Source organism: Aotus nancymaae, unplaced genomic scaffold (assembly GCF_030222135.1).
Source record: "Aotus nancymaae isolate 86718 unplaced genomic scaffold, 86718_ANA_hifiasm-v0.15.2.pri h1tg000064l_0, whole genome shotgun sequence".
NCBI lineage: Eukaryota > Metazoa > Chordata > Mammalia > Primates > Aotidae > Aotus > Aotus nancymaae.
The window spans coordinates 13,692,198-13,705,518 of NW_026988478.1; the positions used below are offsets into that span (position 1 = coordinate 13,692,198).

The following is a 13,321-nucleotide window of genomic DNA, read 5'->3' on the forward strand; positions in this document are numbered from 1 at the left end:
TTCTAATATTTAAAACCCATGTTTCCTCTGTAAATGTGCGTGTGTTTGTGTGTGTGCGTGTGTGTGTGTGGTGTGTATGTGTATATATGAATCTCAGAAACATGTTGAATGATAAAAGCTGGACATAATAGAAAGCGTATACTGTATAATGTCATTTAGATGAAATCCAGCAACCTGCAAAACGAATCCAAAGGTGAACAGAAGTCAAAAAGAGATTTCCCGATGATGGAAATGTTCTGTAGATTGGTGTGGTGGTTATGGGGTATATGGAGATAACATGGATTTAATGCTTACAAACTGTGTGTTTTATTGCATATGAGTTATACATTAGTGAAAAAAAGTTTAATACATTGTTGCTACTATAAAAATTTCCATATTACCATCTTTGTTCTTTCTTGCTATCCTATGACTTAACTTTAATCTAGAACCTTTATGTAAGAAATAACACAGTTCAGAGGTGAATTTGGGGAACAGGAGAAATAGTGTAAGGGCCATCATTTCTCTAGTGATGATTGTTCAGAACATATTTTTCCTCAGCGTCCAAGAGTCAAACATAAGGAATTTTTCCATTGCCTGATCTAATGGCTATTTACTTCATGTAGATTTGTAGCATTTTATTTTACATTGAACAGAAAGTTGATTTTTATATGGATCTAATCTTAGACAAAGATGTCTAGTAGACTATTACATAATATAGTCGTTGCCACCAAAATTTATAACATTTGTGTTGGGGCCTAGTGACCTTTTAGTAACTTAAAGTCTTTTTTTGTTTGTTTTTCGATTAGGAGCCCATGAAATCCAGAGCACCACAGCTACATTTGGAATACAGATTCTATAAGCAATTAGGATCTGGAGGTAAAATCTTATATTAATTTTTAAATTTGAAATAAAAGTAAATTGTCATGACTTTTTAGTTTCAAGGAATGATATTTTAAGTTTGGTTAAGAAGATCATTTCACAAGGCTGTGTTTACTAGACATTTTCTTACTATGGTCTTAGGATCTCTTCTTTATTTTAAATATGACAGGTTTGGAGCTTTTTTATGTTTATGCTAATATGAGTAGAGAACATTGTGAAAAAATTTAATTTGAGAATATAAAATGCATACTTCTTCCATATTCTTAGTCTTTTTGGCACTATTATAGCTGTCGGAGTGACTTATAATATAGTGGGAGGCTGAAAAATGGTTACATAGAAGATAACTGTATCATAATCCCTAGAATGTATACATGTTACTATATGACAAAGACTTTGCATGTATGGTAAATTAAGGATTTTGAGATGGAGAGATTATTCTGGATTATCTGGGTGGGCCTTAAATGTAATCATAAGGTATCTTTGTAAGAGAGAGGCAGAGGTACATTTTACACACACAGAAAAGGAGTTGGCAGTGTGACGGTGGAGCAGAGCATCCATAAGAACCTTGAAGAGGCTTCTAGTACTTTGGCCTAGAGTCTCTAGAGGGAGTGTGGTTTTCCAACACCTTGATTTGGCTCAGTGAAACTGATTTCAGACTCTCACCTCCTAACTGTGAGAAAATAAATTTCTGTTGTTTAAGCCACCAATTTGTAGTAATTTGTTACAGCAGCCCTAGGCAACGAATATAAATATGTTTTTACATAAACTCTAAATTTAAGTGAGATTATTTCATGCCACTAGAGAAAATCATGGAAAAAATTTCTAATGTGTGTTACATTTCCTTTATGTTAAAAGCTTCTCACTGCTCCAATTTTTCTGTTTACTTCCAACCAATTAATTATAAAGATTTTACTTGTATAGCTTCTTGAATAATACATGTAGGAGATTTTTGTTTCTCCAGATTTAATAAAATGGTATTTCTTCATGTGTCTTTTTTGTAAGCATGTTTACATTCTAGTGGGTAGAGCTGTCCATTTAATACTCATAGCAATTTTACATTCTGTTTTTCAAAGAGCATATTTTGCATATAGTAGTCATTGCAAGTACAATAAGTTTTAAATTTTGTAGTAATGTGGTCATCACTACAGACTTCTTAAAATGCGTATTTAAGTCTGATACAGATAGACTTCAGGGAGATATCCAAATTATCACTGACACTGGGATTTAAAGGCTATTATGATAAAACTAATTGTATGTGAAACTATGCATATTAGTTAAGACTAGCAAATAAGAAGTTAAGTGTGAAAAAAACAAATTTATTGATTCATGTAGTTGGAAATTCAAGGAAATGACTTGATATATAAGACATTGCTCTATCCAGTGCTACAAATACTGTCATCAACATCTCAAGTCTCTATAATGTGCCTTTGAGTATATGTAAGCTTCACTCTCTGGTTGGCCGTTAAGAGATGCTGGTGGTGACCACCAGTAACCTAGGCTTATCAATCATGAAAGCATTTCTTCCCTAAATATTTGAGCAAAACTTCTAGGGCTCAATCTTACTGCCTTATGTCATGCTTATCCCTGATTTAATTACTGAGAATTTGATTGCTCCAGGTCAAATCCAATGCTTATCTGAACTTTAGTGATTGAGAATGGGGGAGGTGATTGCCTGTTGGGAAATCGAGGTGTTACATAAAGGTGACTGGATGCCAGGGTGATAAAAACAACAGATCTATCTATTTCAGTAGTAAAACTGTCATTTGCAAGAATAGGATTAAGTGGTTTAATTGGATAAAAATGAGTAAGTCACTTTAGAGTTTAGCAAGTTATTGAATTGAATAACTAAGGTGCACTTTGATTATTTTAACTTTTCCCTGTTTTATATTTTAAAAACTATGTCAGAGATAGTAAGAATAAAAATGAAACATCTTTTAGGACTTGAATGCCATAGGACTACAGTGTTGCACAACTGCGGGTACCACCATTTACAGTGTAGTTTCTATAAGGGTGCTCTTCTGTGCTCTGTGGGTGTCATTTACATAGATTGAAATAGAAATGGGCTTATCTGAAGGTGTGCATCATGGTGGCTCTGAAGCTCTGACATGTGAGGATATTTTTGAGTATTTTGTATGAGTCATATGAATTTGGGGATACTTTCTGTGTTTTTTTATCATTTGTAAATTTTATAAAAACATTTTTGAGTACTTTTGTGAGGTTAGTAGAAAAACAAGAATGCTTAATTATTTTGGAAGACCTGATGGCTTTTAAACAGTTTGATTTTTGGAATTCATAACTGAAAATATTATATTTTCAGACTGCTCTTAATAAATGGGCTATTTAGAGTAACTTAACTATAATTTTCTTATGGTATGCTGAATTTTATTTATATAGCAATTTGCTTGTTAATATTATCTTTAAAAATAGATATATTTAAGTAATATCCAGCATATATAAAGAACTTATAAAACTCAACAACAAAAAAGAGACAACCCAATTCAAAAATGGGCAAAGGACTTGAATAGACACATCTCCAAAGATATACAAATGGCTGATGAAAAACATTAAAAAAAAAAAAACAACTAAACACCACTAATCATTAGGGAAATGCAGCTGGAAACCATGAGATACTACTTCATAGCCCTGAATATGACTGTAACAAAACAAAACATACACAGAAAACAAATGTTAGTATGGATATGGAGAAATTGGAACCCTTGTACATTGACGTAAGAATGTAAAAAAGCCACTGTGGAAAATTGTATGTTGATTCTTCAGAAAAATTAAACTTAGAACTACGATTTGATCTAGCAGTTCCATTTCTGGATATATACATAAAATAACTGAGAATGGACTTCGTTAATTGTACACTTATATTCATAGAAGTATTGTTCACAATAGCCAAAAGGTAGAAGCAACCCAAGTGTACATTGACAAAAAAATGGATAAAAATGTGGTATATACATAAGGTGGAATATTATCCAGCTTTAAAAAAGGAAAGCTAGATGTGTTGGCTTACACCTATAGTCCCAGCACCTTGGGAGGCTGAGGCAGGAGGTTTGCTTGAGTCCAAGAATTCAAGACCAGCCTGGGCAAAATTGAGACCCCCATCTCTACAAAAAAACAAAACCAAACCAAACAAAACAAAAAACTGGGTGTAATGGTGTACACCTGTGGTTTCAGCTACTTGGGAGGCTAAAGTGGGAACATTGCTTGATTTGGGGAGGTCAAGGCTGCAGTGAGCTTTGATCACGCCACTGCACTCCAGCCTTGGGAACAGAATGAGACCCTGTCTCAAAAAAAAAAAGAAAGAAAAGGAAGAAAATTCTGCTAAGTGAAATAAGGCAGTCACAAAAGGATAAATAAATTCCACTTACATGAGGCACCTAGAATAGTCAAATTCATAGAGGCAGAAAGTAGAATGGTGTTTTCTTTCATTTTTTTTTTGAGACAAAGTTTTGCTCTTGTTGTCCAGGCAGGTGTGCAATGGCGTGATCTCAGCTCACTACAGCCTCAGCCTGTGTCTAGGGGATTGGGGAGAGGGCAGAAATGGGGAATTATTGTTAAGTGGCTAAGAGTTTCAGTATGGGATGATGAACAAATTTTGGAGATGGATAGTGGTGGTGGTTGTACAATAATGTGAATGTACTTAATGCCGCTGAATTGTACACTTAAAGATGGTTTAAATGATAAATTTGATGTGTCTTTTACCACAAAAAAATTGGAAAATACATTTATTTAGAATTAGTGAGATATCTGTGAAAAAATACACAATTTGGTTTTGCCCGTTTGGGTTTTGATCCTCCTGTAAATCCATCTTTCTTTCTTTCCCTTTATGTAGCTTCTCTGAGAATATCCCTTTTTATATTACATTATTTAGCTTTGCATAGGATTAGAATATCATTTTATACCATTATCAGTCTCTGTGAGAGCAAAAATTTGATGTATTGAATAGTCTTGTTTTGTCACATCTACTCAGTATTCATTGAGTCAAATGAAAACCTAGATTTGGGAGTCATCAGCACATAGATGGTTTTTAAAACTAAAGGAATGGATGAGATCTCCCTGAGGGGAGTATAGAGATTGACAAGAAAAGAATAGCAAGAACAGAGCTATGAGGACCATTGCGTTGGGTAGAAATAAGTTTGACCCTTAGTAACAAAAATTGTGACAGCAGTAGCTTAAACAAGTAAAGGGATGTAATGTGAGACAAATGAGTTCAGAGGTGGACAATTGTAGAGCTGGTCCAGCTGCTTTAAAATAAGGAACCAGGCTCCTACCTAAGTGTGTGGCTTCATCCTGCAGTCCTGGATCTTTTGTAACAGGAGGGAAGGAGGAAGAAATGAAATTACTATTTGTGTAAAGATAACTTCCAGTTCTTTTTCTCCTGCTTCCATATTTAAAATCTAGCTGTATATGAATGTCCCTACTGAAATCAGAAATTCATATAGCTGGAATTGAGTTCCCTACCTTCTTTTCCCCTTATTTGCTCAACAATTTCTCTCTCTTTCAAAAGACCTTCCTGCTTGGTCTTTTAGATTACTGAGTTCCATTAGTTTCACACCTATTCAAGCTGAAATGTTAGCCTCCTTTGATTTTGACGTATTGGTTTAGTAAAAAAGTTTTGTCAATTTTGTCTCTTAAACTCTCTCTTGACTTCATTCTCCTATTCCAGTCCCCATTGTCTGAATTGGGCTTCCTTTTTAGCATCTCACCTCCCTTTTTACCTCTACCTAGGGGCTCATCATTTAGTATAAAGTCCAAGTTTTTTTCTCTTTCTACTGACCTCCTTTTTAGTTGCACTACACTTACTGTTCCTTGAGTAGATCTTATTATTTTCACGTTTGTATTCTTTCTGGAATATCTCTCTTTTCTAATGAATTCCTTTTTTCTTTAAACTCCAGCTAAATGTCACCTGCCTAGCAATGTATTTTCTGACATCTTTTCCTCTCTAGAAAAGCTTCTTCTTATATGATCTGATATTATTTTGAATATGAAAACCTTTGAAACCTTTATTTTTCTTTTATCGTGTGGTAATTATTATTTGTCTATGTCTGTCTTCTCCACTGAATTTTGAACTCTTTGAGGTCAGCGATAATGATATGTTCATCTTTTTCTTCTTGGTAGCAGAATAATTGGCAGTTGTAGGTTCTTGGTAAGTGCTTGAAACAATAAATTCTTAAATGACAATAACAGACTGTTTTTTTTCATTAGACGTGAAGTTGGGATATATAATCTTCAAATTTCCTATAGTTTTGTAACTTCTGTGATCCTATGATTAAAGTTTGATATTTTAATATTACCCAAAATTGTATTATTAATTTCGAGTTTATTCTATTTCTGGACAAATAATATAATTTTAGATTTTTAATTTTTAAAAATTAATTTTATTTGGATTATTCTATGATTAGGTAAATTTATTTTCTCATTTTAGACAACTAGAGATCAGAGGAAAAAATTATTGATGAGAATTTTTAAATTAATGGAAGTGGTAACCAAGGAGATATGCAGGAAGTTGTGTGTTAAAACTTACAGAGGCCTGCCATGGTGGCTTACACCTGTAATCCCAGCACTTTGGGAGGCTGAGGCGGTTGGATCACGAGGTCAGGAGTTCAAGACCAGCCTGGTCAACATTGTGAAACCCCATCTCTACTAAAAAATGCAAAAATTATCTGGGTGTGGTAATGAGTACCTGTGATCTCAGCTACTCAGGAGACTGAGGCAGGAGAATTGCTTGAACTTGGGAGGCGGAGGTTGCAGTGAGCCGAGACAGCACCATTGCACCTCAGCCTGGGTGACAGAGTGAGACTCCATTAAAAAGAAAAAAAACAAAACTTACTGAACTATACAATTCAGTTAATCACTTCTTGAGAAGGGTGGGCTTCAATTATTAAAATTAACTCAATTTCTCCATTTAGTTGAAAATAAACTTATTTGAATTGTTAATATTTCATGAAAATGCATAGGGTATTTTGAAATTTATGGGAACGTTGTTTTTGAAGATCTATGATTCTGAATAATACTTCTTAATTTTTTTTGACATTAGTTTAAATAGGCTACATTAGGAAAAACTGCAATTAATGCATTCCTTGAAACATCTTAATTAGCTGATATTTTTATCATAGTAAGTAAACCTTTTTTTCTGTCATACATTACTACCTATCAGAGAAGTAAATGATCTTTTTCTCTGTCATAAATTACTATCCTTGGCAAATCTCTAACTATAGAAATGATATTAAAAATACTATTTGATACCATGTGTATGTTAAATAATCATTTCTCAGGCGGCCTGACCTTTTGAGATTCCTTGGACTATGTAGTTCTAAGCCATAATTTGATGGTAGCCACACGTGCTGTTACTAAAATTATAACTCTTTATAATGTTACCTTTTAAAAGGTATTTGAGAAGCTCCCTCTTTCTTCTTTATGCTGATCCTTCTGCCTTGATTTGTGTTAAAAAGTCTAGATTTATGTGTTCCCTACATTTTTTATTCTGGTTTATAGATGCCTACATTTTCACTTTGTTTTTAAGACTATTTAGTTCTATTTGCTGGTTAAATAAATGTTGGTGATTTCCTACTGTACAGAAATTTTATAATACTGTTCACTTTTGAGAAGGCTTATGGGTAATAGCACAAACTTTGTTAAACTTGTAGGTATAAACCATTCAGTAGTATCTAAAACTCATTTAATTCAGTTACCAGATCAAGTTTATCAGATCATGTTTTAGATAAGACATTCAAAAAATTCTGCTCCATATATCTCATAAGCTTTTGTTTGATAACATTGAAAGGAAATACTATAAAAAGTATGAAAGTTAAGTGAATAAACTATTTAGAATATTACTTACTGTATTTTGATACTAACAAAAGTAATGAAAATATGATGAGTGGGTTAATCAGTACTGTAAACTTAATCTCAGCCCAGATAGTTTATGTAGCAGATTCTTAGAATTCCTTTTTCTGTTTCAGCTAAATTGCTTTTAGAAGTCTTAAAAATATGTAATACTTCTAATTATTTAAAGAGATCTCTCTGTATGGAAATTTCTACAAGTTTTGCATTGCTAAAAATTTACTAATTTATATGTGAATATATACTTAAATTGGTACTACTATCATAGTAGATGGAAGTATACAGTTTTTTTCTGTTAAAGTTGTAGTTTATGGAGAATGTGTACATTTAAAGAATGCTATGCATTATCAGTAAGAAAGGGGGGGTTAACTGATAGTAGTTTTAGTTTGGTTTATATGGTACAGGCATTAGTGTGGTTGTGTGTGGTGTGGTTATTATATTTTCAGTGATTAACCACATAGGAATCTTAAAAAGCAAACCATACTTTTGAGTAGAGTATTACTAAATGGTGATGAGGGATTTAATATTCTTAAATATATATATTTTTTGTAATTCCTCACACAATAGTAAAAAGAAAGTATAAAACTATGAAAAATTATGATAACTTAATATTTAGTTTTGCTTTAAGTGTTATATAATGCATTGTAAGAAGAAACAATTTGTAAGCTTGTAGCTTAGAGACTAGGGGAAGAATCATAGAGTCCATTTTTTCCTTAAATTTTTTAGGCCCAAATTGGATAACAACTTAAATTTCTTTCAGTTTTTGTAACATTTAAATTTTTACTTGTTTGTAGGTGATGTTATTTTTTTAAACGTTGTTTGAATGTTAGAAGAATTTCTAAATGTATAAATTCAATAATCACAGAAAGGACTGTCACTCCTTTTTACAGTGAGATAACTTGATTTCTTGTATTTGGGGTTAATTGATGGAATTTTACTACTAAATACAGATATTGTGATCTTTTAATGGAAGAACTGTTACCAAGTTCATAACTCAGTGCACCTGTTGGTTCATATCAGTGCTTACTATTCAGCTAGGACAGCACATTTGAAACTTCTGGGTCTTAGGATTCTTTTATTCTCTTACACTTTTTAAGTATCTCAGAGTACTTTTGTTGTTGTGAGTTATAGCTGTTGATATATCCCGTATTAGAAATTAACACATAAATATAAAAATGTTTTTGTTTGAAATAAAAATAAAAATTCAGATGTTTTCAAATCAAAGCAGTTTTGTTGACATACTTTCCAAAACAAAATGAGAAAAGTAACATTGTTTTACATATTTTGCAAGTCTCTTTAATGTCTGGCTTAATAGAAAGTAGCTGAATTCTTCTATCTTTTGCATTTATTCTGTTGTGGTAACACAAGTCCCATAGTCTCTGGAATGAGAGTGAAAAAAAATTCATATTTATGTTATTACAAAATAATTTTGATATTACTTCCTGCATGGGTCTCATGGACCACCCCTGTCCTCAAGAGCTATAGGCCACATGTTGAGAACTGTTGACCTAGGAATATGAGCATTTGTGCTAAAGATTAAGAATGCCTTAATGCAAAATTACCCTAAAAAAAAAATCACTGTGTGATAATTCTCTATTAACATTTCTAGCCACGATTTAGGTTTTCTTTTTCTTTTTTCTTTTTTCTTCTTTTTTTGAGATGAAATCTCACCCTGGTGCCCATGCTGGAGTGTAATGGTGCAATCTTGGCTCACTGCAACCTCCGTCTCCCAGGTTCAAGCAATTCTTCAGCCTCAGCCACTCGAGTAGCTGGGATTACAGGCACGCGCCGCATGGCAGATTTTTTGTATCATTAGTAGAGATGGGGTTTCACCATGTTGGCCATGCTGGTCTCAAACTCTTGACCTTGTGATCCGCCCGCCTCAGCCTCCCAAAGTGCTGGGATTACAGGCATGAGCCACTGAGCCGTGCCAATTTAGGTTTTCTTAATCAGTGCTGTGAAGTTTAAATTTCCTAATAAGTTTGTTAATATTTTTGTGCTAATTCTTCCTATTTGTGTTAGGCTGTTCTTGTGTTGCTATAAATAAATGTCCAAGTCTGGGTAATATATAAGAAAAGAGGTTTAATTGGCTTACAGTTCTGTAGGCTGTATAGGAAGCATGGTGCCAGGCATCTGTTTGGCTTCTGATAAGTCCTCAGGAAGCTTACAATCCTGGCAGAAGGCAAAGGGTAAGCCAGCCTATCACGTGGTGGGAGTGGGAGCAAGAGAGAGAGGAAGGGAGGGGGCAGTGCCACATACTTTTAAACCAAATCTCGTAAGAATTCTCAATCATGAGAATAGCACCAAGGCATGAGGCATCTGCCCCGATGAACCAATCAACTCCCATCAGGCCCCACCTTCAAAATTGAGGATTATAATTCAACCTAAGATTTAGAGGGGACAACATCCAAACTATATCACTATTTAACATTTTACATGAAGAACTCTAGACCTGAAAATGGATCATAATATTATTGTGAAATTGATCATATTATTTCTTTAATGATCTACTTAACTAATACTTATCTGTAAGGAACTGAAGAACTTTAAAACTTGACACAAAGTCCCAAGCAGTCTTTAATAGTGTTAGGCTTCCTATGTATTATTATTGTGTGACTTAATTTTGTTTTGTCACTTAAAGAAATAATAACATATAAAATGAAATATTTAATGAAGTGAATTTTGGGGGAGTGAGAATGCGATTGTATTTTCAAATATGTGAATTTTGTATTAATACTCCTTGAGCTTTTCTTGTGAAAAAATAGACTTCTCTTGAAAATTAAATATATTGGAAATTATCAGAATTAACTTTCATGAATTAACAATGGATAGCTTTTTATATTAGTCTCAAAAATAATTCTAAAACCACTGGAAGTGGGTAGAGTAAGTTTATAATTGAAAATTCACCAGGTATAAGAATAAACCTTTTTCTGAGTCTCTTGTGACCTCTTTTTCCTTACCTCTCCCATTTCTAAAAAATCTGTACCTGTGGTCTTACCTACCATTTATGTTGTTGTGGTGGTTTTGTTTTGTTTTTGCTTAGGGTATACCTGCTTCAACCTCTGTTTATTAGTTGCTATTTTTCTTACCTCTTAAAAATTTAAGCTGTTTGCTCAGTGATAAAAAAGCTATCCAGACTTGTTCTGGTAAATAAAATTATTGTTTGGCTTAAATATCATTTTAAGTTTTTCTTTGTGGTCCCAGAATTTTTTAAGTAAGTGTTTTTTTTCCGATTGCAAAAATAGCATACGTTTGTAATAAAAATTAGGAAAAATTAAAAAAAAAAAAAGTGAAGGTAGAAATCACCAGTGCATCCAGTAATGTTAGCTTTCTGCTTTTTTCTTCTATTATATTTTCTATTCATATGTATGTTAAATAACTGTATTAGTTCGTTTTCATGCTGCTGATAAAGACATACCCGAGACGGGGCAATTTACAAAAGAAAGAGGCTTATTGGATTTATGGTTTCATGTGGCTGGAGAGGTCTCACAATCATGGCAGAAGGTGAAAGGCACGTCTCACAGGTCAGCAGATGAGACAAGAGCTTGTGCAGGCAAACTCCCGTTTTTATTTATTTTATTTTATTTTATTTTATTTTTTTTTCCCTCTCACAACTCTGATAAATTTATTTATTTATTTATTTTTTAAATTTTATTTTATTGCATTTTAGGGTTTGGGGTACATGTGAAAAACATGCAAGATTGTTGCATAGGTGCATACGTGGCAGTGTGATTTGCTGCCTTCCTCCCCTTCACCTATATGTGGCATTTCTCCCCATGCTATCTCTCCCCAACTCCCCACCCCCCGCTGTCCCCCCCGACTCCCCCCCAACAGACCCCAGTGTATAGTGCTCCCCTCCCTGTGTCCATGTGTTCCCATTGTTCAACACCCATCTATGAAACTCCCGTTTTTAAAGCCATCAGATCTTGTGAGACTCATTCACTATTACGAGAACAGTGCAGGAAAGACCTGATCCCATAATTCAGTCACCTCCCACTGGGTTCCTCTCATGATGTGGAATTGTGGGAGTTAATATTCAAGATGAGATTTGGGTGGGGTCACAGCCAAACTATATCAATGACTCTTTAGAAATATTTTATTTTAAGGCTAGGTGTGCTGGCTCACAGCTATAATCCCAGCACTTTGGGAGGCTGAGATGGGTGGATCACTTGAGGTCTAGAGTTTGAGACCAGCCTGGCTAACATAGGGAAATCCTGTCTCTACTAAAAATACAGTAAGAAGATTAGCTGGGCATGGTGGCAGACGCCTGTAATCCTAGCTATTTGGGAGGCTGAGGCAGGAGAATCGCTTGAACCCAGGAGGCAGAGGTTGTGGTGAGCTGAGATTGCACCACTGTATTCCAGCCTGGGCAATAAAATGAGACTCTAGTTAAAAAAAAATTTATTTTAAAAGTAATACATGGTTTAAAACAACAACAGTTTTAATCAGCAGTATTATAAAAAGTAAATAATCAAAGTGTGTCTTTCACAGTTATCTCCAAAAATAGTTGAAGGCTGTATTATATTCCATAGAATCGGTATGACATAATTAGGTTGGTGCAAACATAATTGCAGTTTTGGGCTGTGAATTTTAAATCATTATGACTAGGCTCAAACACAACTTTATTAATCAAAATAGGACCCATTACAGTCAACACATTTTTGCTACCAAGAAGTAAGTTTATTTGTGTAGCATAAAAATCTGTGCTTTGGGATTTGATGAACTCTTGGACGGCATTTTTACTGCATCCTGCTGGTTGTGGAAACGTTTTCCCTGCAAAAAGTTGTTGAGATGCTTGAAGAAGTAGTAGTTGGTTGCCGAGAGGTCAGGTGAATATGGCGGAGGAGGCAAAACTTCATAGCCCAGTTTGTTCAACTTTTGAAGTGTTGGTTTTGCAGTGTGCTGTTGGTGTTATGGTGGAGAAAAATTGGGCCCTTTCTGTTGACCAGTGGCAGCTGCAGGCATTGCAGTTTTTGGTGTATCTCATCAGTTTGCTGAGCATACTTCTCAGATGTAATGATTTCGCTGGGATTCAGAAAGCTGTAATGGAGCAGACTAGCAGCTGACCACCAAAGAGAGACTGTGACCTTCTTTTGGTGCAAGTTTGGCTCTGGGAAGTGATTTGGAGCTGCTTCTCCATCCACCCACTGGGCTGGTTATCAACCAGTTGTCATATAAAAATCCACATTTTGTCTCACATCACAATCCAGTCAAGAAATGATTCATTGTTATTGCATAGAATAAGAGAAGATGACACTTCAAAATGATGGGTTTTTAAAAAATTTTTGCTCAGCTCATGAGGGAACCACTGATCGAGCTTTTTCACCTTTCCAATTTGCTTCAAATGCTAAACTACCATAGAATGGTTGACGTATTCTTTGGCAACTTCTTGTGTAATTGTAAGAGGATCAGCTTCGATGATTGCTCTCAGTTGGTTGTTGTCAACTTCCAATGGCCAGCCACTATGCTCCTCATCTTCAAGTTTCTTGTCTCCTTTGCAAAACTTCTTGAGCCACCACTTCACTGTATGTTAGTTAGTTCCTGGGCCAAATGCATCGTTGATGTTGCATGTTGTTTCTGCTGCTTTACGAACCATTTTTGAACTTGAATC

The 13,321-nt window shown here is 34.5% G+C and overlaps 1 protein-coding gene across 9 annotated transcripts in view; it reads left to right on the forward strand.

Annotated features, from left to right (window-relative positions):
* Nucleotides 1-13,321, forward strand: part of CSNK1G3 (casein kinase 1 gamma 3) — a 102,852-nt gene that overhangs the window by 41,453 nt on the left and 48,078 nt on the right. For all 9 annotated transcript variants that reach the window (XM_012448245.2, XM_012448303.2, XM_012448280.2 and 6 more), the window contains exon 4: nucleotides 786-855. In XM_012448245.2, coding sequence (XP_012303668.1) covers nucleotides 786-855 — 70 coding nt within the window. The remainder of the gene's footprint in view (nucleotides 1-785; nucleotides 856-13,321) is intronic.